The sequence below is a fragment of the Orbicella faveolata genome, unplaced genomic scaffold (assembly GCF_042242905.1).
Source record: "Orbicella faveolata isolate gen_17 unplaced genomic scaffold, um_ofav_v1 contig_35, whole genome shotgun sequence".
NCBI classification, from domain to species: domain Eukaryota; kingdom Metazoa; phylum Cnidaria; class Anthozoa; order Scleractinia; family Merulinidae; genus Orbicella; species Orbicella faveolata.
In genome coordinates this window covers 15895124-15922465 of record NW_028301564.1, presented here as the reverse complement: position 1 = coordinate 15922465, position 27342 = coordinate 15895124, and the positions used below count along the sequence as shown (strand labels likewise).

At 38.9% G+C, this 27342-nt stretch overlaps 1 protein-coding gene and 1 long non-coding RNA gene across 10 annotated transcripts in view; one reads left to right on the top strand and one right to left on the bottom strand.

The window, feature by feature from the left end:
• The window catches only part of LOC110040233 (stAR-related lipid transfer protein 13-like), a 40810-nt gene that overhangs the window by 1980 nt on the left and 11488 nt on the right, over nt 1–27342 (bottom strand). For 6 of the 9 annotated variants that reach the window (XM_089273018.1, XM_089273013.1, XM_089273012.1 and 3 more), the window contains 18 exons: nt 24607–24753; nt 22310–22361; nt 8131–8202; nt 6980–7061; nt 6820–6868; nt 5936–6570; nt 5555–5674; nt 4983–5029; nt 4717–4818; nt 4142–4225; nt 3719–3844; nt 3101–3231; nt 2517–2654; nt 2127–2180; nt 1687–1833; nt 1233–1399; nt 646–771; nt 112–285 (listed from right to left, as the gene is read on the bottom strand). In XM_089273018.1, the coding sequence (XP_089129144.1) occupies nt 112–285; nt 646–771; nt 1233–1399; nt 1687–1833; nt 2127–2180; nt 2517–2654; nt 3101–3231; nt 3719–3844; nt 4142–4225; nt 4717–4818; nt 4983–5029; nt 5555–5674; nt 5936–6570; nt 6820–6868; nt 6980–7061; nt 8131–8202; nt 22310–22361; nt 24607–24753 (2453 nt within the window). Of the gene's footprint in view, nt 1–111; nt 286–645; nt 772–1232; nt 1400–1686; nt 1834–2126; nt 2181–2516; nt 2655–3100; nt 3232–3718; nt 3845–4141; nt 4226–4716; nt 4819–4982; nt 5030–5554; nt 5675–5935; nt 6571–6819; nt 6869–6979; nt 7062–8130; nt 8203–10460; nt 10710–18946; nt 19117–22309; nt 22362–24606; nt 24754–26993; nt 27200–27342 lie in introns of those variants that run through there. The other 3 variants (XM_089273014.1, XM_020745443.2, XM_020745442.2) reach the window with 3 other exon arrangements.
• LOC149103489 (uncharacterized) overlaps nt 7744–27342 on the top strand; it is a 33888-nt gene continuing 14289 nt past the window's right edge. The window contains exon 1 of the long non-coding RNA XR_016201880.1: nt 7744–7917. This is a non-coding gene — a long non-coding RNA (uncharacterized LOC149103489). The remainder of the gene's footprint in view (nt 7918–27342) is intronic.

Here is a 27342-nt window from a genome sequence, read left to right as displayed (position 1 = left end):
CAAGCGAAATCATTGTGTCAAGCCTTTCACTCTTCACACTTTCCTTATACAATAGCTATGTTAGGTTGCGTAAAATTTTAGAAAACGTCATCACTAATAGACAGTCCTTACCTTTGATCCACACGGCTTATATGAGTTAGCCGAGATTTTCCGTTTTCCAAAGGTTCTACAAGGTATCTTGATGCGAGTACAATAGCAGGCACTCCATTGCTGGGAGGGGCTCGGGGGTGATTAATAGATGTGGACACCAGCGCACAGACACCTCGTTCGAGGTCCGTCCATGACCTTCGAAAATAAGACAGAGAATAGACAAGTTAGAGACGATCGGCGCAACTTTAAGTTGATCCTGAATGTCTTGAAGTTCGTCCTTTTCAATTCTTAATCTTCCTCATTCTAAACTATCCTTGTTCCTTTTGGTTGATTGTTTCCTCTTTGGTGTTAATGAAGTTTAGAAAATTATATATATACTTTTTAATTTTGCTTCCTTTGAATTAAAGAGAGCTCGGTTTACCATTTTTTGGCTGGGTATGTTGAATAATTTTGTTTAATTTTTCAAGTTTCGTCAAAGTGAAAGTTGAATTTCAGTAGCTTGCAGCAAAGACAGAGAACCTGAGGTCATCACTGTTGCTTCAATAACGTATTTACCTCAGCACCACGTGTTGACGTTTCGGTTGCAGGATCATGGACTTTGTGGTGTAAAAGAAGACGTCTGTGTGATCATCGATTTTCTCGATCATATCCCATGATTCCAAATCTTCATCCCAGAGATGCCTAAAAAAGACGCCACCAGTTATTAGAGAGAGGAGGTAAAATGGTCTTCACTAACCAGAGCTCGACAGCGGTTTCCGCAGGATAAAATAGATAAGATTCAGAATTAAATGCTACCATCCTGTGGATGGTGACCCCGAAGGTAAGGGATGGGATTTAAGCGCTACAGGCTAGCTTAACCTCTTCCCCAGCGGTTTCCTCCACAATTTGCTTGTACTCATACAGTTACATGCATACAGATGAATGCAAAGAGGCCCCCCAAAGTGTGGTCCAACCATGCTACTCACAGTGATAAGTAGGCAACGAAAAAATGCTGCGTATATACGCACTAATTCTCCAACTGGTGCGAATTTCAAAGGAATCTTAACTGAACTTAACGAGATCACACACAGTCGAGAATGTGTGTGGTCTACGACAAAAAGAAACCATTACTCATGAGTTTCCCGACGTAAATCGGTTTTTACCTTTCATAGAGAATTCTCCGTATGACATCATCAGGACTAGCATTGACTTCGACAACACATCTCCACAATCTAAGCGGGTAACCATCTTTGACTTTCTTGTAGGAAATCTCTACCGAGCTGTCGTACCATGGTTGCGACACCCAACCCTTGAATTTGTCTTTCGCTTCCTGTAGAGAAAAGAAAGGAATATTAACTAAAATAAATTCTTCTTCCAAGAAGATAATCCCTTTGAACAGAGTTCTCTACTGGATACAAAAATTCCGGAAGGTGCCAGTGGAACACGTAGACAAACAGCCAATCAGCGACCGAATAACTGTAAGTAAGCCAATAGGAAATGACGTTGGACACACGCGGCGAGAGTTGGCGGGAAAATCTTTGAAAGATTGCCTTCGCGCAGAGCAGAGAGCATCGTATTTGTTTGCAACACAACTAAACATTACAACTAGTTTATTACCTTGAGCAGTCCAGCAATGCACGACTCGATGTAAGTCTGATAGCCACTTTCGGGACTGGATTTTGATTTTCCCAGCTGCTCCAAAGAAACTGGTTCGCCTTTCTCGATGTACGAAAACCGACTGTTCTTGACAGTATCTTCGGGAATCTGAAAGCACAAGATGGTTAAGACATCATAAATTGGTACCATTTTCACTTTTCAAGTCAGTATTTTGGAGGTTACTTTTAGCCTGCATCTTTCTCCGTATTCTATAATTTCGATTCTTCGAAACTTATGTTTATGGTTGTCCGAACTCTTGGATGCTGAAAGCTTACAGACTTCAGAAAAAAGGTTGTTTATTTAAGCTTAAGCTTATCTTCGGTTAGTGAAAGCAACTACAATACTGTAGAGCCTGAGAAAAACTCTCGGTAAAATGTAAAGTTTAGAGGAATTCGACTTACCGAGAAGAGCTTATCGACTTCGGTAATCATCTGAGCCAGACATTCGTGTGCAGCCTGAGACAACAAGAAATTCATGGAGACATCAGTCTAAACATCACTCTCTGTTACATTGCTTTGTTTTAAATACGCTTTAATACTTCATCAGGTTATAAATCTACTGGCCTCAACTTTCTTAACAAGTACGAGGCTCGAATGAGGTAACGCACAAGGACGTCTTTTATTATTAACGTTTTGGTCCTTCCGCCATTTATGCTGTCGTTAGAAACTTGCACTTTCCAAAGTTTGATGTTCAAGCAACGATGAGATGAGCTTTAAAAGTAACTTTAACTTGAAGTGCAAATTAAAGGAAGGATCAGGAAGGTACTGAGGTGATGGGGTGGAAATACGTACCAAGTTATCAGTGAGTTCTTTGGAAGCTTTGTTCATGGGCGTTCTCTTTTGCCGCTTAGGGGATGATGGGTCCTCTTTGGTGCCACACAAATGGAAAAGTGATGGAGCAAAGCATACTCCAAGATTCTTCTCATTCATCTAATAAAGAGAATTGGAGGTCACATTAGAGTGGTTGACATGGGATTTATCTACACACATGATGTGAGCTTATTATCATAACCATGACGATAAAGGTGGTCAGAAAAGATGCTTGTAATAATTTAAGTGATAATATCAGTGATGATGAAATAATGAGGAAGATGAAGAGCACTGTTTAATGATAAATCAAGTCAAGTGATACCACTAAGTGCAGATTGAGCAGACACTCAAAGTTGTCCCTTGCTACTATTCAACTGAGTGTCGTAAAACCAAAACCAAACCAGTTACCTATTAAACCAGCTCAAACTGTACCAAAACCAAAACGAAAGTAATTGCCTGATTACTGTCGACACTCAACTCAAAAACGCTTTATCTGGCAACCAAATTAAATGCTACAGTGTGATGGTGCAAAGCTCTGTTGTTTTCTTTTTCATGCTTGTATTTACCTGATTTCTTTCAGAATTGGCAGCCACTTCATTTAAGAACAACAGTAGTGTCTGTAGTGCTTCCCTGTTTGGATCAGGCATGAGAAGAATTGCTGCTTGCATTGCCTCCATTCTGGAATTGGAAGGAATACCTACAGGGAAAGACACCGACAACATAAAGACCTGGAACCAGTAAGAAGAACCCTTGGGTCCTCTGACAAAAGCCTTTAATCACCATGATAACCTCCTGTAGGTTCGCATGATCAACTGGTATGTTCTGTAAAAATAAGTGTATTCTGCTCTACCTACATCTTTCACCTCATCAATGCAATGTAAGACCAAACAAGTCAATCACTCATGGACATATTCTCCCAACTTATGCTATAACTGATTATTGGAGACCAGTGTAGAGAATCCATATGCTGACAGCAGGGTAGATTCATTAGTTTTAGAGAAGGTGTAACATGAGAGAAAAGTGTCTGTGAGCTTTGACTATAAAGGGAGTAGTTTGAGGTGCTTCATTAAATGGTTATTCTCTTTCTGATGAAAGCCATTTTGGTATTAGGGTTAAAAAAGATTAATGAAGATTTGTAACCTACGTAGTAAAACTCACATAAACCACAAATGGTTTCCACTTACTTGAGAAGATAGTTATGAATGTTTCTGCTAGTTTTGATGTCAAGATGGGTTCTGGAAGTTCTCTGAAGTATTGCTTGAGCATGTCAGCCATGTCATAGGGTGACAGGCCTTCAAAGTCAGTGTTATCTGCAGCACATAAACAGCCAATCAGGATAAATAAGCTGACATTTATGCTGATAAAATCTTAATTACTCTTATAATTTGGATACATTCAAGCAACCAAGGGAATAAGTTAAAAATGCTTGATCTCAATATTACAGAACATGACTTGACTTGTTTCAACCAAGTAAGGCTGAAAATGTCTTCTATTGGGACACTGACCAAATCAACCAAAACTGGTTGAGGTTGAAAACCTTGTTCCCATTAGAACACAACCTGTAGAGGTTATTGTCAGGAAAGAATTGTTAAGAAAGACCGTTATACCTGGATCTCCTTCGATCATCTCCTTCAGGTGATTTATTCTCTGTTTACCACCTGACTTTCTAAATATGCCAACAGCATCCACAGCTGTAGATTAAAGGATTACACCACACATTAGGCTTCAACATTATAAAGTATTACAGGGCTGTCATTAAGGGCCGAAACCCATAACACCTGTTACGGCTGAGTATGCTTGATGGGCCCTTGATGTTATGGTGACATAACGTTAGACTGATACAATGCACCCACCAAGTAACAAGTTTGTTACGAGTGTGAAGATCAAGGCAACGGGTGACTCAAAACTTAATAACTGCACTGCCTATAGAATTACATACTTGGCCAATTTGGCTTTCATTCACCCACCATGTCAGGTAATTTAGTTATCTGATTATAAACTTCATGTATCCAATGCCGAGACAATATGATGACATACTTATTCATAATAACATGTAATTGTTGTACAGTCAGCAAACAAACCCTGAAATGATATGTAGCTGAAAGAAATATGTGCTGGTTTGGCCAATTTATATCAGTAAAAACTGAAATATAAGCTTCAGCAATGACAATGTTTATTTTACCTGATCTTTGAAGGTAATTGATTGCAAAGAGTATTGACTGTGGAAGAGGTTGACCTGTACGCTGAAGGACAACTGAAAGGGGAACTCCAAACACATTCCTGTCTGAAAAGTAAAATCAGAGAGGACTTTTCTTTACACGTTCAATGCACAACTACTCTCGACAAAAGGTTTCTGAGCAACAAATCAACCTCAAAATATTTATTTACTTGTAACTTGTCTGTGAGCAATAATTTAAGTTTATGCCAATGCACTAATGTGACAATTACCTCTATAATCTGGGGACTTGAGTTTCTTTAAGAAATGGGGAAAGGACCTGTTAAAAAAAAGAAAACCATAACATTAATAGATTTATTTATCTGAACTGTACTTACACAAGAGCAGACCATTTCTTAGCTCAACCTAGCTTCAAAGTTTAAGAAAATAATTTTGATGCCATTTTGAAAAAAAGATTGAACAGGTATATATTATGTATCCCAAGATGCAAAGTGTGAAAACAGATTTCAGTACCAAAGGATTTATAGCAAAAATACCTACTAGAGAAATATATACTGGGTGGAGAAGTGTATTATCTGGCAGTATGATAATACTGTCATTCATAGACACTGATAAGAAAAACGTTTTTAATGCTTGCTACAATAACAAATTTGAGGTTTATTTATGGAAAAGATTATTAGACAGTAGTTGTCGAAGACCTAGCTGCTTTATGCTACAGAAACTGGAGATAAGCCCCAGCCTGATGGGCCACTTGGCTCCTATGCAGACTTATTGTTGCCTCATGAGGCATTTGATGTTAGACAAATGGTGTTGGTGACATAGTAAGTCAGATCAGCCATCTTACCAGTTCCACATGCCTCTGTGTGAATGAGTGTGTCGTTCCATTAGTGCTGTGAGCTTCAAAAGTGAATACTTTCTGAGAACAGCTAGCTGTCCTGCTGTCAGGTCACAGATTTTTGGAGACCTGCATGATAATAAAAGGAGAGTAAATTTGATCAGTTAAGGTCACTTCTTGCTCTCTGTCATACAAAATAAGGTTTTATTACAAATAACAGGTAAAGTTTCTGAATCTGCCTCAAGATCCTGTTGGCTTTCATCCAACTGTAATAACATTATTCATGCTTTTATTTGTTTATAAAACATGAAATTTTAATCTTCCTAAACTGGAATCTCAGTGTTGCTAACTACCACCAAGGCCTCAGTGCAAAAAAAATGCTACACTTACATAACACGTATGTCAGGTTTAGAAGTTTTCTCAAAGCTGTGCCACCGTACTTTAGGCCTTGTTACTGTTGACGATGGTGCCATATCGTTGTTGCATTGTCTCTCTGAATTTCTGATTGACCGCAGCATTGATAAATCTCCTGGTAAATCATCAATTTCATCATCGCGTTCTAAGTCAGATAGCTCCTCATTTGAAGATGCACTATAACTTTCTAGTCCCAAATCACTACTAGTAAGATTTCGTTTTTGAGTTCTATTTGAGTGTTTTAGTTCATCGTTCTTGTTGAGGTCTTTGCCGACATTCGATATTGAAGGTGTACTGACACTCAGTGCTGGAGATAAATTATCATATACACTTGCTCTCCCTTGTGTTATGCATAGATCCAAGTGTGAAAAAGGTGACAATTGGTCTGGTACAAGTCTGTCTTTCTTATGGAAAGATCTTTGCCTTGTGTTTGTTACACTGTTCAATGACGAATTTATTCCATTATGTGAACTGCTTAACCCTGGAGTCTTTCCTTTTGAAAGTGAAGGTGAACCATTCCTTCGACTTGACCATCGCCGATTCTTGTTTTGAAGCTTCCAGCGTGAACTTAGTGCAATCAGGTCTTCCTCATCTGAGTCATAACCATCACTCTGTTCAAACAATAATATGAGAAAATCTGTGATTCCTGTGCTACTTTTTGTCAACTGGGAATGTAAGTTGAATATGCCCTGACAGTATTGATGAGTACAAGTTATCAACTGGCCTATTACAGTACTTTGAAAATGTTGTGTAGTTAAATTCAGATGAAGGAAAGATAGATACAAAATAATTATTCTGCAAAAAACGTTATATCAAGTTTTCAAGGATGAATAGGACAAAAAGTGGCTGTTATTTAATACCTTAATATGCAGGTTCATTTTTGCACATCGATTGAGTGTTTGAAGACGCCTACAAAAGAGATGGAAGATATCAATAGACTGAAACAAGAGCACATGATCTTGTCGTGCGTTCCTTTGAGGAAACCATAAACACTGTACAGTTTTAAAACTAGTCACCAACCTGTACAAGGATTGGATGGAATCTTGATCAAGGAAGTGATGCTCCTTAATGACAGATGCTGTGTCAATTGGGAACTTTCCATCTAAAAAAGAAATGTACAATCAATTTTGATTCTTGTAAACTATTGGGTTGTTCCAGAAAATATCCACACTACTCCCACGGAAGTTTTGATTTCAACTTCTTCTTTCCTCTGTCAATTCCATTTCTGCTTCATACTTTGCTTTAAAAATGTTTGCTTTTGAGAGACCCCTCCCTTGTGGAATTTCCAACAACCATCCTTGGGTGGGGATGGAGATTTGCTGGAACCACACATTTTAATGCTAGTTTCAACATCACTGGTTCAACTTCTGCAGCAACTGTTATTTTGACTGGACTATTTAACAACATTCTGAATGGTTCGCAAAATTATGGAATGGTTTTTGTATAGTGGTAACTATCATGGCACTTTGGTCACTCATTCACTCATGGTCCATCAGGCCAGAGCTTATCCCTGTTTCTGTAGAATGAAGTGACTAGAAGTATTTCTACTCCCCTCAAGATGGGATGCTACTTTATCGCAGGGTTACGCCTAACATTAAGTTTGCCAGTACCCATTTATACACCTGGGTGGAGAGAGGCACTGTGAGAGTAAAGTGTCTTGCCCAAGAACACAACACAATGTCCCCGGCCAGGGCTTGAACCTGGACTGCTCGATCCAGAGACTAGCGCACTAACTGTGAGGCCAATGCGTCTCCCACTGTTTACACTTGTGTTGTATTTCAACAGGTGCATCACACAGGATAGCCATCTGCTGGTCTAGGGCAACAGGTGATTGAAAGAGACTGGGTTGTCTAAAGGAAACATGGTGCAGATCCCTGGACACTGCAAGACACTAGAATTGGACATGGTCATGAAACAGGCTGCTGCCCAACAGTAAAAGCACTGTCCTGAGAAAGTGGGTGAGTTATACAGAAGGTGATCAATTTAGGTTTTACCTTCAAGGCTTGCTAATTAAGAGACAAGGAACCAGACTGCTTTAAACTCTTGCATGATGACACGTTCAGTAGGGGGTGAGAAATGTTTCTGGTGCATACAAAATTTCCAAAAGTTGCAGAATTTTAACTGCTACAGAAACAGATAAACTAATCATGGTATCGGCTATATGGTATTACCTTCGTAGGCCTGTGCATACTGTGGAAATCCCGCAGCTTTAAGCCAGTAGCAGGCCTCGAGGGCTTCTAACTCTGCGTATCAGAAGAATAGAATATTAATTAGTGATAAACCTATAGACCATGTTGTAATCAAGCCAGCTGACCATGGGTGACAAATATCAGAAACAGAACACTAATTTAGTGTTAACAAAATTTTACCCAGTTAACAAAGTTTTACACAGACTGCTAGTAAACAAAGGTAAAAAGTGTTTATATTATCAGCAATTATATCAAACGTTGGTTTTGTGTACAACCAGAGGACAAGTTGAGTTTACAACAAGCATCCTTCAAAATCTACATGAGGTATAACGTTAATTATTAAACAAATTGCAAAAACCAATCAACATTTTATCTCCTACAATGAAACAGGACGTCGAAATAAAATTAAGCATGTGTTGCAATGAAAAACCCGTGCTGATGACAAAATTATTTTAAATAGTTGACAAGCTATTCTAACAACAAAATGTACAAACATGATTGCCTGGATGGAAATCGCACCAGGCAGCTTCCGGTGTTCGTCTTTCATAATAACATGTTTAGGGGTTGCGTAAAAAATCACATGAAACATAAATGTTGCAAAGGTTATTATCTCTGTTTTGGTGTTTACTTCTTTGCTGTTTCGTATGAGTGTTTTATAAATTATACACACGAAAGCACAGGCAACATTCAGAAGAGTATGCCGAATCAAATTTGTTATGTTTTCATGGTGATCTGACACTTGACTGTCAATGTTTGCTGGCGCGTCTGGTACGATGCTGAGAAAATTTATTGCCCTCTGAATTCTGGTTATCAACACTTTACACAAGAAAAAACATCCGCTGTTTTCAAAAAATATCCCAGGAGGATTTTGACGACAGTCCCTGTTATAGAAAACGATTTAGCAAGCTAGTATTCGAACCGGACAAAACGAAACAGTAGGTAAAATGAACAAACTGGACAAGCTTGTGTCAACAATGATTTCAGTTAGCCATGCCAGCCATAAAATTCTCGGCTAGAACGCGGTTTCCTCTTTCGCAGCAAGTTCTGTTTGCTGCGCTTAGAAATAGACGTCTGTATGTAGAATACAGAGCAGGACCTTTGACATGGCAAACACAGGCCAAATCTTGTCGTCGATTAATGAGGAAATATGAAAAGCAAAATATGTACATGGATATGTTGATCTTGAAACCTACTGTACATGTCCTCGAAAACAATTAATAGTTAAAGACACCGCGCGGAACAGTATCGCCACAGAGATCATCGGCACTTGAAGGACAATGGCGAAGACCGGTCTTTTTCACATGTGACTGACAGAAATGTTTGTTTGATTGTAGGTTAAGGAGAACAACGCGCCAAACAGTGGTGAGATTTTGCAGAGAGAAGTCGATGTAGGCCTGATTTTTGAACTTACTTGTAATTTCACGCATGGCTGGCGCGCGAAATGAACAACATTCTGTTCAAACAATCTCCGCCGTAAACCTGAAAGAAGGGGGCGAGAAACGCAAAAACAGCCCGGCCGATCTCGACTGTAAAAGTTCGATTAAATTTATCGAAATTTACTTAACGGAACAGTGGATTCCCTAAACAGATCCATCCCTCGTCACGTGAGAACTATCTTTCAGATTTTATTCAAATCAAGTATTTGTTTTGCTTGCACCGCCACAAAGTCTGAATGTATGAATGGCTGTGGTTTGTCGCTTGTAGTCCCTCTGTGTATTACTTCATCCGGTTCCGAATTGCTAAGCAAGCGGCTTTATAAATTGGGAGGGTTTTGTTTAGCTTTCCGCTGGAATGGACATGAAAAGCATTGCTCTACTCTTGTCGCGGGAGATATTGTATAACCTCAGATGAAAAATTGATGTCACACAATTTGCCAATGGAATGGAATGTTACTCATGCCATGATTTTGATAAACTCCTCGATGACCGGCCACTAACTGAGTACATTAAAATCAATTGTGGGCAATCGTTCACCAATTTCGCAATAAAAAAATCTAATTTTTGGCATTCCATGTTGGACTGCCTCTTTGAGACAATTGCCACAAGAAAAGCAAAACATTTCATTTGTGATCCAGGTGAATGCATCGCAGAATTCCGGGCACAGTTCACCTGAAGTCACTCGGTTTCGCTTCCAGAGTGCTCCGATCACCCGGAAAACGAAAATTCGTAAAGCAAAATTCAAAGGCTAGCATAGGAAACACAATATAAATATCAAATGGAGTACGACAACGTTAATCGACAGAATAGAAAATGTAAGCAATGTGAGTTTGAATTCCTTCACATCTCGGGTCATTTTACTTTACTCAGTGGTACCTTTGATTGTGTCTTTCTTGTTCTTGCGAACCATGAATCGTCGCAGTATTTTACGCCTGTTCTCACCACCGCTGTTAACACCGTCAGACAACGCCATGGCCATCAGATAGATTAACCACCACGGCACAGATATTGAACGAAAGCGCAATATAATCGGGGGCACCGAACAGAACTGCTCATTTCTGCCTCGAGGAAATTTTACCTAACAGCTTGATATCAACCAAAATGACACATCCAAGGAGACTAGGCCCCAGGAAATTATCCGAACACCCGATTTGATTGACGTATTGTTTATGTCAACGCCTTGACAAATAACCACCTATTGTGAACAGAATGACACAATCGAACTAATCGCTAAGGGTGGGGAACCAAATTATACACTCTGATTCACTAGCTTTCACTGCTAGATAGCTCGCTTGAGTTCAGAATTCTATCAGAATTTTCGATTTCAAAGCATTGGCGACCAGAGAGGTTTTTTAATATGACGTTTTAATATTGCCCAGTTGCGCAAAACATTTTCTGCGAATGACGTCATCCAAGGCGTGTGATATTTTATTTTTTCAGGCGCTGTTTCAGGCGTGTGTGCATGTGATTTCCTGTAAGTAGCACGGTTGAAGTTAAACCTGTGGGAGTCACAGTTGCCAAAGCTGTGGTTTTCAACGTGGCAGTTTCAGCAACGTTTTTGCCAGTTTTCGATGTGTCAGCGAATTTGGCTGGCCACTATCTTTAATATCCATATTTTGTTTGATACGCATTGTTTTCAACAGTATACAAGGGTCTGTTTTGAAATATCAATATGTGACTGGCCGCTGTAAGTCGCCGCCACTTTCCTTTCCTGTCCCAAGCAAGGGGTTCAAACATCTTTGAGAAAACCAGGAAAGCAGCGGTTCGAGGAAGGATATTCAAATTTAGAAAGGCAGAAAATTCGAAAACATGGAATAGGCCACTTCTGTTCCCGAAAACCCCGTAAATTTGACATCTCGCCTCACGTCCATAGGAATTAGGATACCTAGTTGTTAAAATGTTATTTACGTATTTTAAATTACAAGTAACATAGTTTTTCAGGTTCTCATGATCACTGAGATCACAAGTGAAAAGGTCAGACAAGGGCACAAACGTGAAAACATTGAAATTTTCCTTGGCGTTTTTCCGTCCTTCCTACGCTTTCTGATAACATGTGCGAACCTGGGCAGTGAAAGCTAAAAAAAGCAACTGTAGAAGTAAAATCAGGACAGTAGCGAAAGGAACTGAATAGATAAATACCATTGGCGAGCATGGATGCAAAATCTGCCACCACTCCCATTGTAGCGTCTAGGAAATCACACACTTCGTTGTCAAACATATTGCTCTCCTCTAAACTCGTTTCACACATGATTCCTCTGTGGTTGAAAAAGAATACTGAGGACTCGTATCACAGTACGCCTCTCTTATATACACGACTCCACGTGCGCGGGCATGTAGGTCAGTCACACGAGTGACGTCATTCTTCTAGTATCAGATGAAACCGGAACTAAGGAATCCTTCTGAGAATTTATCAAGCATACGCATGCTACAGCGAGAGAAAACTTCCTTTGCTCTAATCGTGAAAACATTCACGCTTTGCCAAAGTTCAAGTGGGTTTTTGCTGATATTCTTTTGTTTCTTCGACGTGTATTCAATCAGGGTGGCGTGTGTTGATTTTGTCGGACTAGAAAAGGAGTACAAAACCGGAAATAGGTTTGCCAAAGACTTTTAAAATAGTTGAATTTGTCTTTTCCTGTGAATCAATTTTATTGATTACCTATCATTGCGAACAACAGTGTTTTTGTGGTGGACGGAACTTTTCCCTTTTATCTAGGTGATCATCTGAAAGACTTTCGGTGACATTTTTAGGCGATTAATAAGTTTACTGACTGGACTGTAAGCTGTAACGCGATTACCAAAACTTGGATCTTTTAAAAGGAGGTTATTAATTCGAGAAGCTAGGAGTACTAAAAGCTTTTAACACAGGAAATTAAAAGTTAGGAAAGAGTATCTCAACAAAAATGCCACACCCAAGGAGAACTTAGCACAAAGGTAACACAAGGAAAAAGATTTTGAAGAAACGGAAAAGATGAATAAAGCAAAGTTAACTCTCGTCAGTGTGGACGCCCAATTTATCGCTGTTGTCATAATAGCCGAACGTCTAAAATCCCAGTTCCGCTTTTGCTAATTAAAATAAATAGCTCGAAGAAAAACGAAATCTTGATTTTACGACGGTCAACACATCCGCCGCAATGTAAGAACTGATTTTTACTGAGTCTTACTGAGCCATCGGAGAGTGAAGTGATAAAAGTGAAAATAGAGGCAAGGTCAAGACGACTAAACAAAATCTATATTTACATACCCGCCCGTACTGCGGAGATAAAGATTCAATTGAGCACTCTTTTATCGAATGTATGTTTACCAAATTGTTTACCCAAAAAGTCTTGAGCTGGTTCAACCAAGTGAATGCGTGTCAAATTTCTCCTACCACAGAGGAGACCTTGTTCGGTATTACTGCAAGCTCCCACGACATGGCAATAATACGGAAATTCAACTACACCACCTTATTTATGCGCCATTATATTTATTCAATGAAGTTAAATAGCCTGGCCATCTCCATTCAGGATTTTATCAGTAAGCTACACATTAAATACAAGCTTGAAGATTTGTCTTAATTAAATGTTTTAGTGAGAAGTACTCCTCCCTCCTCAAAGTCGATACACAGTATAACGTATTGTAAGTAACTGTATGTACAGCAAGTAACGTAAGTAGAGTATTATATTGTTAGCAGTGTAAGTAGCCCGTATTGCAAGTAATTGTATTTTCTGTAAGGAACTGTATTGAGTATTGTATTGCCAGCATAAGTGACCCGTATTGTAAGTAACGTAAGTATTGTAGAACTGTGTTTTGTAAATTAAAATTATTAAAAAAAAACAAAAACAAAAAAAAAATACCCGCCCGTGTATTTCTTGGCTCTCAGACTTAAAGAAGCAGAGAGCCTATTAACTAAAGATCTGGGTGAATGATAAGTCATAGCAAAAAACAAATCTTTCTTGTTAGAGATCACAACAAGTACTGTTGCTTTTGGCAGTCCTGGAGTGGACTAACAAGTAACCCTGAACAATGAATTTGGGTTCACATCCAGACATAACAGATATTTCAAGTGTTACTAGCTTGCCTTAACGCTGAGTTTTACTTTGATATTCTCCGTTAGGATTCTTGGTGATATGCGCGTTTTACTCCTGTGTTATGATCTGATTCGAACTTCGAAACAAATAACGCAGGTTTATCCTCTACGAAACCCAATCAGAATCACTGACGTCACGATATAAGACTTGTTCTTTTCTGTTTCTAAAGATAACGTTCTTTGTTCCTCTCCGGCCCGTTAACTCCTTACCGTCGGTAACGAGACGGTTTTCAGATAAGAGATTTCCATGTTTGATTTAGAATTCTTCAGGCTAATTCTGTTGTAGTTTCCGTGGCAAGATGCTTTCGTGATGACCAATCTAAAAGGTGCAACGACTTGTTTTACACATGTTAACGCAGAGGAAATGTTGTTTTACCGCAAACAGAGGGAAAGTTGTTCTACCGCAAAGAATGTTGTTCTATTGCTTACAGAAAAAAAACACTGTTCATCTTCCTGTTAAAGTAAGCCGTGACCGGTTGATTGCTTGTGTTTCTCTCACCTCTTAAACCCGTTTATTTTCACTGTCAACACTCAAAAATCCTGAAATAATACGATTCTCCCTGAAGATGATGAGTGTGTCCATTCAAAGAAAAACTACTAAGCAGTATTTACAGGAGTATTTTGTTGTTGGTGGTGTTTATGATGAGACCACGAGGCTCTTCTTTTATCGCCGGGAGTCCATGTATTTTACGAAAGAGAAAGGCGGGTCTGATCGTCTGTCGTCGATAACCTATTTTTATAGTACTTGACAACTTTCCCGACCCGGATTTTGCTAACCTGCGATCACGCGTTCTCTTTTTTAACAGCAAGTGTAGAGGTAGACGCAGCTTATGCCCTTTAGAAATAACGTTAGCGAGTGATTCGTTCATGGGGCACCATTTCTGTGGCAGTACTTTTCAAAGTAAGATGTATTTTTTTCGTTCCTCACTTTTAATCTTGTGCACTTCTTTGCTGTAGCCTCCTTCGCACATTCTCTTTGAGTTCGTCACACAATCTTTCTACACCCAATCCAAAGAAATTGAAAGAGTCAAAACATTGATGTGGCACGTGCTTGCACAATTCACACTGATATGCAGAGTGGAGTTGACCAGTATTAAAGCACTGCCTGAAATGAGTTACACTCTTTTTGTACGAATATTGTTTATTTGGCCCAGGCTAAATATTCTTATTTTTTGCCGATTTTAGGCTGAAAGGTCCTTCTGAATATTCTTAGATTATAGCTTATGACAATTCTGTTTTGGAAGGTATCGGGTATCAATTAGAAGTGTTTGGTGTCTAGATGGCCGGAGTTGAAGTAATTTTGGAGCCAGACTTCAGACAATAAGCCTGATGTGACACACATAACTTCTTCAGAAATGTTGTTAGCATTGAACATACGGCTAATGCTGTTTTTGTTGTTTTTATGGCTAGTTTTGCCGTTCACAGAACAAATTTAATTCGGTTTAGTCAAAAACAAATAATTGTACTGAATTTTAAAATTTTCAACACACAAAACTGTATACTTTTCAACATCTCAGCCTCAGGTTTAATCTCAAAATTTCGCAAATTTCAGCCTTGATATGCCTATAAAATGTATTCTTAAAAAAATAGAGTGTGCACAGAGTAGGATTAACCAGTATTAAAGCAGTGCCTGAAATGAATTAATTTGTCGGAGCAACGAAGCGGCTGATGTCCGTGTAACTGTCTTTTTTACAGTCTTTGTCTGCACACCTTCCTTGTTTACACAGGAACTAATGACTTATGATAAAATCAGCCCTAAGAAGCTTAAAAACCTGGTGTATCAGTTGCACGAAATTGACAACAGAAATTGTAGAAGAAACCTGCCATGACAAACAGCGCGTTAACAGCATAGTATTAATAGAGACGCGTACTGTGGAGGGGTCTTTAAACTTCCTCCTTCTTAACTCCCGCATAGTACAAAAACACCTTTTAATATGTGTTTCACAACGTTCAAATACCACGAGTTTTTCTTCGTTGGTGTCATCAAGAACTGTGTGCACGTCTTGACCAGGAAGCACGTATGTTGCCACTTCCGGGTAAAAAATTGCACCATCAGCGATTTAGCAGCTGTAAAACGAGACGAAACTTGTGCCTGTGCTTGGACGTGTTTTCTAACACCTGCTTTACGCTAGGAAATTTTTATGTGCGCAGAAGAAGTTCCAATTCAAAACTGTATTTTTAACTATGGAACTTTTTCAAACACGTATACGGATCACTTTTACCATTCCAGGATGCAAAGAAAACGGATTTTCGGGCTTGCATTCGGGCAAGCTCTATTAACTAAGATGTACAAACATCGCAAGCCAAAACAGTTTCACAAGAAACGCAACTTGTTTCTTAGGCAAGTGAAGGACATAGTCCACGAGCCAAACTGCAAAATCCAACAGCTCCAGGCAATCGGTTTTTAGGTCTGTGCGGAATGAGGCCCCGATGAGCAACCCTTTATTACGTCCGCGTGTACTGTTTAGTTTTTTTCTGTATTTTTTGTTAAATTTTTTAACAGAGGCTCCACTTGGAGCTGGGTGTGGTATTAAAAATGTTATCATTCGCTATGACAATTTCGCTGAAGTTGTTTCTCGTTAGACTCTAGGTCTGCCTCCCGCCAGTTGGAATTTTCTGAGCCTAGTAGTATCTTTAGTTGATATATTTCTTTCTTTCAGTTTAAGTGGCATGCCTGTGAACTAGCTAGGTGTAGCTAAGCGATTGATCACCATAAACAACAACGTTTGAAAAATTTTTTTAATTTGAACATGAAACCCTACTTGTAACTCTCTTCGACTTCTAGTTATGTTTCTTCTCCTCTTGTAATGACTGAATAACATGTTCTCTACCCTGAGTCTGCTAAAGAGTGCTCTTATGAGTTTTTAGTTATTTTTATATTTTGTTCATGACCGCCCTACCATCTTTTCAACCAAAGCATCGAGAGCATTACAGCTCGATACCTAAATCCTGTGGACTATCAAAATGCAGTAGACTGGACTTCAGTTGAGGCCAAAGATTACCCGTCAAACTTCCCGCGTTAATGAGTAAAACATAATGGAACCGAGATAAACTCAGCGTGGGATTTTGACACAGTTACAGCAAAGCAGACAACGCCAATGTGAATTAAAGGAAGTTGGCTAAAGTGGAATTCGTTTTAGAGGTGTGAAGAAGTCCAATTAAGCGAACAAGATTTATCAGAAAACAACTTACCTTAAGCTGAGGGAAGTGAAGGTTAATTAAAGGGACCATGTGAAGCTATTTCAGGCGACTTAGTCATGTTTCGCGTAAGCACCAAAATGAATACAAGGAAAGCTGGATTTGAACAGATTGCAAAATTGTGACGTGGTTTGTGGCCGTCTGGCCAACAGAAAGTCTCAAAAAGTCACGTTCTCTCAGCTTGCCGGAAAGGAAAACAGGAACTTCCTTTGTTTGCTATGTAGCTCAGAGTTCTCAAATGATCAAATGGGAAGATCGTCATAAGAAATAAAGCAGTCAAGAAATGGAAATGAATGCTATGACCTTGCTCCCTTAACATTGCGGACAGGAGACGTTCATTTAATCCATTTCAAATAACACTAATCTTAGTAAATCTCCTAGCTGTTGAAAACTTTGACACAATTGAATTCATTATGCCATACTACCGTGTCACGCTCACGGCAAAATTCCTGCGAAGAAAAATAATAATCGCTGCTTGCAGCATGGGTTCAAAACTCTGGAGTAACGTTTTTCGGAGGAGACACAATTTTGCATCGTGATAAGAATCGTTATTAGTCAAAGGTTTGTATAATCAGTATTTATTTGAGTCAGTTAATCTTGCATCAGCAGCTTTCTCGCAATTTAAGCGAACAAGGGGCTAGACCGACATATGAAATGTTGAAGCAATTTTGAAATTTACTCGTCGAACTAACATTTTCATCTCAGAACATGTTTTACGAACGTGAAAACCACGTTAGTCAGTTATAAAATGTACTAGACAGCTAAAAAGTAGAATTCCGTGTTCGCAGTCCATTTTAATGAAGTTATAGCAGCCTTCGGTCTTAACTATACGTTGTTCATTAACTTCCTATTAATATTTCCCTGGTATTTTTAAACCTTATATAACTGTAATGATTTTTTTTTTTGCTTTGATATGGTGCTCATCAAATTAACAATTGCTAAACTTATCTTCGAGAAGAACATTTTAGCTTCTCTTAACGGCTTTTGCATTGAAACACTTTCTTTATAGACTTTGTAAAATTCGTTTTTTTCTGTCGTGCAAAGCAGTTTACATCTGAGCAGAACTATAAACAGATCTAATTGCATCTGTCATCTTTCAACGCTGACCTCTTTCGTTATCTATTTTTACTTATCTCCACTAGCGCTAAAACTAATGTACTTCTTTTCTCCCCAGAGAAAAGAAATGTAAAGACAACTCAAAGAAAGTAGCCCTCTTGGAAAAAAAATCACCGTGAACGAAGGTTTTATTTTTCTGCATGATTTCGTCGCAGTTGAGAGCGGGGCTTAAAAAAAAAACCCGAGGATGCATGGTGTTAATTAGCAGTTGATTTTAATTACACCTAGTTGAGTGCTTGGCTGAACGGTCTGCTCCGAGCTTAATATATGCCTTGAAGTGATTCTTAAGGCTGGTATGTTAGCAATGAAGTCCATATACGAACGAGATAGGGAAAATAACTAAAGTATAGAGTAGATTATGTGTAACTCCAAGATAAACACTTTGTTTGTGCTTTTTGCTGTCAAGTATTGAGTGGTTTGTTTTATGCCCATGCAGCGAAGCACGCCGGTGGATCACGCCTCCCATGTAGAAATATTTGATTTCATTTTGTGGCTCTTCTAACAACAGGAAGAATAGACTCAGTTAATACTCGGCTGACGACTTCTGCGAAGGGAAAGACTGTGATCCTATGTAACGTAAGAAAATGAACGAAAACAAAAATGCAACTTAAGAAGAGCTTAATGGTAAAAAAGCATGTTAAGAAAAGGAAATATGTTAAGAAAATTCCATGTCTATGTTATGACAAGCGATTATCCTTCTATCTGCTTTAATTACAAATTTCTCGAAGCGACTAAAAAAAGAGCCATTCAGGTGTACAAAGACTAATATCAAATCGTTATAGCATGGGTGCGTGATAAAAACCATATTGCTTGCGAAGGCTTTACTTAAACTTATAAACTACATTGGATAAAGTCGCACTTTGATTTGCGCTGCGTGTAAGAAAATAATGCACCAAAGTCCAAATACAGTGTATCTTGTGTAAATAGAGCACTGTCTACTTCTGCCTTCTAAAAATGTTAGTAACTCTTAGTTGTCTCATACCTGCATTTCCATAAAAGCATCCCAGTATAAGTGGCTTTAGAAACTGGCAGTTGCGTCTCGTCATTTTCCACACTAAAATCTCGCTTCGGAGTTTGAATCAACTGGGTTTTACACTAGTACTATCTCTGAGGAAATTTACGACAAAATGGCCGAGGTCTGTTGACAATGATGTTTCACCTAAAGGTCTAAGGTGGTATTTTATCTGTCAATAAGTGGGGATTCCAAATGTTTGAGCACGCGATTGGGAACATAATAGGAGCGATGTGATTGGCTAGCGAGTGAGCCAACAGAGCCACAGATAAGATAAGGCGCGACTGCCTCAGTACTAATCCGTAGTGACGGTAAACAGCTAAAGTATTATCGAGCCAGAGTCGGGTATTTATCGCGAAATGGAAGGAAGGACCGTTTATCTACAGCGGAGTAACCTTTTTATCGGTCAAGTCACTGTTTCCTTTGATAAAACAATAAAACAGGTTTAAACAAGGAATTTCTATGACGTGTCGAGGACGAGTACATATTGCATAATATAGTAACCTAAATATTTTCTTTTTTAAAAATCCCAGTTGAATTTGTCCACTGATTTGACGAACCTTTGGTCTGCAAAGGTCTAAACAGTTACTTTAAAACTGTTCATATGGTTAATTATCACCAACACAGGTGGTTTCCACGGTTGACATCGTAAAGTAAACACCAAGCTAGAGAAGATTATTTTTAAATGAAAACATACGGAGCATATTTTGTGTACATTTGGCGATGCACCAAATTAGTATTGTTTACATAAGAATAAGAAGCACAAAGAAACGAGCCTTGAACCTTACCCTTGCAAACTTAGCCTAACCTTTCAAACAAGTATGCGAAAGAAAGTCAACTCAGAATTTGTTACACTTGAGGGTAAAATGTGCCTGATAGCCTCGTAAAATAGAATTGTGACTTGAGTCGTATCAGCGTTATTGTTCTCCTTCGATTCTTCGGTTTGGCTGCTGTAATAAGTCACATTTTTTCATGGTGGTCTAGTTATTCCGGCTGACAAAGCTTAGTTAAAACTGGCAAAACCCTGAATGGTACTAACATTCGCACACATCAGGTTTCTGATATTTGTAAAGGTTTTCTCTGGCTGCCTTTAAGCCAAGAGAGTATCATTCTTCGCAAAGTTGCCAGTAAAGCCAAAAGTGAATACTTTCAAGACTAATAGGATTTGCAGCAATCTCAAAAGCGTCATTTTCGCCATGTTCAAGTGATGGTATCAATGCCGTACACCGCGAAGTCTGGGTTATATTATAGAATTGAGATAGGACATGGCTTAGAGCTCAGACCGACAGAGTGAGTCACTCAGTTCAAAATTTGAATTTAATTATACAGAACGTTACGATGAAACACGAAACCTTTAAGTGGATTTCATCTTTATGTATGAATGGGTTACAATTTACACAACTTCGGCTATGCACATTCGGAACTTGAGTTTCACGATACACAAAGGAACAAGCCACAGGAATGTAATATTGGTGTATTCATCTTCCGTCTAATCATGTCCACATTCCTGGCCCGAAAATGGGGTGACGAAACAAACAAACAAAAACTAAATGTGGCAAGAGGTGAAATCTATTTTCCAATAGAGAGCTGAAAGTTTTATCGCTATGAGGGTCACGTACGCGGGTCTTCAATTAGATTACGCACCAGGCACACCGTGTTCGGGTCAATTCGCTGCATTGAAATGTTCACCTCTAAAAATGCCATTAAGACCAATTGACAACACGCCGTTCAGTTATTTAACCGCACGAAATCAATTATGGGTTAAAATAGAACTTTAATGGCCTTTTTGATTTTGCAGTTGCTTCCGTCCACCTTAATTGTCGCAATTTTACCGTACATCGAACAGTCTCGCACAAGTTCTTTTCGAATTTTCCTTGGCGAAAACGGTAGCCTATTAGTTCCTGAGTTGTTGCATCGATGAACTCCAGTCTACCATCAAAACTATTTTAACAATGACTATAACTCAGATATATATCTTAATTTTCATTCTTGCAGTAGTTCCCGGCGGGGTACTCCCTTATATGGGCTATATAGGTATGTGAGGCCCTAAAGGATAGGGTTTTTCAGCCGTTTTAGTCATAAATAGGGTATCGATTTTGGCCATTTTGGTTATAAATAGGGTATGGCTTTAGCACTCTAGTCTTTAATTGGGTATTTTTCTTAGAAGAAGCTACTTTTTCATCGTTATCAATAAGAACGTCAACAAAAGTCCTTCATAACTTCAGTTTAAGGCAACTGCGCCAGCCGCAACGGTCATAAATAGGGTATCGAATGTTTGGCCAGGTCATAAATAGGGTAGGAAAAATCGCAGATTTTGGTCATAAATAGAGTAAGGGTTTTGGGAAGTGGGCCGCACACCCCCACCCAACTTTTCTGGGAGTACCCCCCCTCCCTCCGGGCACTAGTTTTAAAAAGTTTTAGGCGAACTTAGATTTCAAGGTGTGATTTAATTAATGGTAGATATCATTCTAAGTGCATCAAGCTCTAAACTATGATTCAGAAGGTTCGCACAATATTCATTTGTAGACGTTGTTCGTGTGGATGTTTTCTATATCATAAATCTAAAATTAATAGCCTGAGAACGTTGCTAAGATCAGGAAGTCATGTAGGGTTCTCATTAGGTAACTTTGGAGAATATCATTAATTAACCGCCCAATTTTACATTGAAGGATAGCGTTATATTCTCGCATTCTAAATAATGTCAAATTACTTTCCTTCGAGTTGTGCTTCAGTACTGGATCTTACGATTTACACTAGGGGAATGAATGATCAGTCCAATCTTTGCAACGGACTAATCACATGGAAATTGAGTTACAAAGGAGAAAAATGTCTGGAATTTTTCCAATATTTTGTTATAACTGCCGTATCACGCAAGGTGTAAATCTGTAAATTCGATAAAATAAGCGTAACCTAAGAGTTAACGGGTAGATTGAATTCAAAAAGAGGAATTTTCTGAGGTGTTGCCATCTTTACCTTTTTCAGATCACACTTACAGACTCACAAAAATGCACCGTTTCAATTTCGAGCCGGTACTCGTACAGAAATCGATATCAAAACATGATTGAAGTACCCGGGAGCAGAACAGGAAATGGCGTTAACGTAGGATCGTAAATCAAGAACGTGGATCACGTAGACACAACAACTTGAACTCTTTAAAAGTTTTAGGACAAGGTTTAAAACATTTGCGTGCAAGAGCGAGCTATGACGAGATCCGCAGCGGCACTAAGGGGACGCCGGTCAGATAACACCCGTTGATGTCGATGGCATGATACACGTTGACGTATGTTGAGTTACGTAGAGGCAACAACGTGCGAAAAAAACATGCGGGCTTACCTGCGCGCCGAGTAGAGTCTTCCTCTGTTTCGATTCCTTGCGTCTGAATCGCCTGAAATGAAAGCATTTCACGTTAAGCAATATAAAAGGTCAATAAGAGTCGAAGCAGGCGTTGCCGCATGAACAGGCAAATGGCATTCCTATGCACTTAAAAATACGATTGTGATCAAAATTGGCGCCAAATTTCTCGTATTTGTTATTACATGTATACTTAAGGTTAAGTTTTACAGGTTTCTTGAGACAGCTACTTCTCCTTTTTGTTGCATTCCCTGCGAACTGTCTACAATGTGTGTATATTCATATGAAAAACTGCTCTTAATATTGAAAGTTAACATTTCAGCCAATTAGTTGAAAACCAGAGATGTTACCGTTCACTGACTTCACTTGCTGGTCATTTTAAGCTTATCAACGAAACTTTTCTCAGTCTTAACTTTGAGAAGAAACACGCCGATATTTTCAGATACCTGGGATTTGTCTCGTGCAAGGCCTGTACTCTACAAGGAAGGCCCTGCGTTCCTTACACTCCATCATTGAGCCGCAATATCAATGATAATTTTTTCCTTCTTTGGTAGCGTGTAAATAGTGAAACTATTTATTGTTAAACAACAGTTCAAAGAGCTTCGTCACGGTTTGCACATCTTGAAAAGTTTAGACAAAAATTTTTCAGGTTCGTCGTTTGTAGTCCTTGTTAATCCTCTCCATCTTTAACCATCCTTGTTCCTCTGTGGTTTAATGTTAATTCTTTGGTGTTTTTCTATAACAGTAAACTGTTATTTTCAGGTTTCCTTCAATTTAAAGGTAATTTTTTTGCGTGGCCAAAATAACTCCAAATACAGTGACTGAACTCCTTTATTAACCGCAACAGAACTGAAACTTTTTGTCAAAGAAGTAGGACGTTTAAAGTTCTTCGTTACTATTAGGATGTTTTTTTTTCTTTTCACTTGAACAAGCCAAAACGAGCTTTACAAACTCACTCGCCACTCCTTGTCTTATTTATTTAATATTTTTTTTGTATCTTTTTTTTACTCTTTGTCTTGTTTGCTCGTGCACGAAAACCGACATTCGAGACGAAAACTGCAAGGGCCTTCATCAACTTCAAGTTAAATCAGTAATAATAATAAAACATGCAATGTTTGTCGACGAGTCAGCTGCTAATGACTAAGCAGAAATGATGCAACAATGTAATTACATGTTCCTTCTAAGACGTTATAACCTGGTTATAGTTAAACTCAGTAGTTTGGTATTTTCGATTATACACAAATAGTTTGTAGAGGTTTACAATTGTTACCTTTGATGATATGTGATTGGATCTTGTAGCACCACTCAGCCTTATACTTTTTAAACAGACTTGTATTTTATCAAACAAATTATGCATCACTGTTTATGTATTTACGCATGGAATGTGACCCCCCCACAACATACAATTAAGTAAATGGAACTAATACAGAAGGGGAGTACTCCCGTAATTTTCGGATAGCTGTGCTGCGAAGGGTCTTAATACCCTGACCTTATTTCGGTAAGGATGAAGCAGACGCAAATTGATACCTTATTAAGGCACAAACCCGAAAAATGACACCCTGTTCAAGGGAGAATGGCGTGAACGGGTCCGCTTTATTTCGTTTCTGTAACATTGAAAGTTAACTCATCAAACATAGAATTTGTTTTTCGTTTGGCTGGGAATTTTTGCACTGGAATTTTAGCTGATTCAATCGAAGGATCACATCGGGAACCCAATGCCAACAGGACCAACGGGGGCAAAAATGATACCCCATTTGAGGACGGGGAACTTCAAAAACCATACCCTATCAATATATGGGAGTACCCCCCCGGCCATGTTACGGGACCATGCATCAGTGAAACCTAGTACAGTGGAACCACAACATCACAATACACACAACCACAAAGTTTACACGCCACATCAGAATTTGCGCTTCATCAAAATTACACAGCGCAATACAAATTTCCACAAAACGAAAAGCACGGTATTCCTCAGGAGAACTGATGCTTCTAATAACGTAAGGTTTTGCAAAACATTTTGGAACAAAAATGAGCGATACTTAAAATCTAACGACATTTCGACGACTCTATGTCATCATATCAAGTTCAAAGTAGATAATAGAATTGATTTTATGATGTACTTTGAATTTGATAATGATGACATGGAGTCATCAAAACGTCGGTCGATTCTAAGTATCGCTTCTTTTCGTTCTAAAACGAACTGATGTTTGTAGGTTAAAGAGAGCATTCGTGTGTACTTGGGTACGCTGATAACAGCTTGTTTTTCTAATTTACTGCACCTCGTTGTCGTTTTCGTCCGCACTTCCCGGATACGTGAAGGCACCCTGTGATGACGAACTGTTCCCCTCACTGTTCTCTTCGGTCGGGGAGTACGTATCGGGGCTTGGAGAAGAGAGAATGTCCTCAAGAGATGAAGCCTCCATGCGCTGATTAAAGAAGAACAATGTGAAATACAGTTAAGGTGTGCATACAACAAAATAAGTCCCATTCTCGTCCCCAGTGACCGCGCTCCTTTTGGTCAGCACTGAGAATCGCGACCTCTGGGCTGGTCCAACACCGGAAGTCGGCGATTCACGGACTTCCCGTCACTCTACGCATATTCAGAGTCAAGTCTGACAATCTGATTGGCTGAGAATACGAAACGATTACTCTGCTCGTGCTCGGAAAATTGGACCTTCCTAGAGGTCGCGAGTCTTTGTGCTGGCCAAAAGGAGCGCGGTCTCTGGGGACGAGAATGAATGAGTCTTACAACAGTGAAAACAAATAACAGCCTCGATATGACGAGCAGATGGCAAAGGGCTTTGTCCTCAAGTTTTTCAAGTAAAGTGCTGTTATGAAGGCGTGCCCATGAGAATAAACCAAAATAAAAGTACGAAGAAAAAGTGGGAAGTGTGTAAAGTAGCGAAAGTGGCAAGCTTTCAGAACGTTTTAGTCCAAGAATACTACAAGCAACTAATAATAAGCAAATTTGTGTACGAGATACCGTTGGAAAATGCATCTGGGAATAAAAAGAAACATTTTTCAACAAGTGCAAGCAATTACAATGTCTGTTGGTACTTTAAAATTCACAGTGCATTGTTAGTTTAAGTCTCTCACCCCCACTCCCCCCTCCCCCTCCCAAGAGTGTCATGTGGCACAAAATGCGATTACATGTTCAATATTTGATTAGTTTGTATCAAATTTGAACAGCGTAATGTCTTGGATAGATCTGTCTTTTGAAAGCATAAAACCTTACCCTTACATTTAACAGTAACCCACACATCAAGAGCTGCAACTATAGGAGGACTGAGTAAGATAGTTTTAAACGTTTTTTGTTTTCTGGTCCTGATTGCTTCTAAATTCAAACTGTGACCTCCCCTATGACTGTTAGTATGATTTAATTTATTATACAAACAATACTTTCAAATGGTATATTAGGTATGATCTTTGGGTCTGTAATTATCATTTAAAAATAGTGGTATTCCACCTGGGATTGTAAGGGTTAAGAACCATAAGATTTCAATCTCAGTGCTCTTTTACAACCTTTGTAAAGACGACAGGTTGTATTTCTCATAACTAACAGTAGTTGCCTGAAAGGAACTATAAATCGTTTGCGTTCGAGACCTTTCACAGTTTTTCGAACGTGAAAAAGGTACATGTACACTTTGACGCATTTCTTAGGTCAGTGAAGATAGATTGATTTAAATTCTGTATCGTATAATGTGATCTAAAAATGACGGAATGAAACCTCTAAATGATTGAGTCTGGCCGAAAACAACAACTGGGCGGCTTGAGTGGATGATTGGAAAAAAGAATTTTCTGTCGAAACCGCGATGATTGTGTAATTTTATAAAATATGTAAAATGACTTGCGTTTAGAGACAGATTATAGTACATGTCCGGAAAAGTTCACGCCTCTAATATTCAACGTTTCAACAACTACTTGGTGCTTCCGTTCAGGAAAAAAAGATGAAGGCCTTTTTAAAATAAAACCCTGTTTGTCATGTTCCTCAAGATTCCCTAAGTTGAACTAGTCATTTTGGTGGTGGAAAAACGGAAAAGAGAGTAAGAAACAATGATAAAAAGTTTTAAATCTAGATCGGGCATGTCAAAATAACAAGATTAAAAGGGAGGTTTTTCAGTGTCGACTTGATATTCTCAATCTTTAAAAAGAAAACCGTGCCAGAAAAATGAGAAATGACAGTACTACGAAACGATTTCAGAAGCTTGTGATTGAAGGCAAAAGAGCCTCTGTATAACTCTTTCCCTCCAGTTTCCGTAAGAAATCGATGTAACCAACTCAGAAACTTTGTTCTGCTTGTTTTGTTGATTATTATTGTTGTACAGACAGTGTCCTTGCATTGCCATCCAAAAAGCCCTAGTGCGCCAGGTGACACTTGTAATTTGGCAGAAGAGGCCGGGAATAGATATTAAATCCACTTACGTGTGTTGAGACAATTTTTGAGGTGATGGAGAGAATCTAGACAAGCGCATAGAAACTCCTACAACATTCGGGTCAAACTTCCATTGCAGAGAGTCAGTGCTTAGCCCTGGCATGCCTCACTGGAGAGACTAAAGTTCGTGTAAAAGCTACATCTATCACTCCGTTATTGCGTTTAATTACTTGGTATATAAACAGTACTTCTATACTGTAGACACCTTGTTACAAAGAAAAGTTTTAAATTCACCTTGGCTGTGCCAGAGAGACAATAAATCATATTCTTGTATTCTCTCTTCATTTCGGCCACCGCAATCTTAACAAGCTGTATATCCATCAGTCCTAAGGCCTTAGGCTGTATCCGGCGGACGCCAAATTATTGTGGAAATTTTATTTCCTTGTCGTCAAACGGCAATGCCAGTTGTAATATACTATCATTTTTCTTGTGAATCATAGTAATATTTGGACTGATGGCCAAATGTTTGCTCCGTGACCTGAAGCGACTAATATTTCGGCGTGAAAGAATGCTCTGCTAAGTGCTTAGTAAATTCTATTCATTAATTTTGCCAAATTCGTGGTCGCTTTTCTTTTCAAATTTG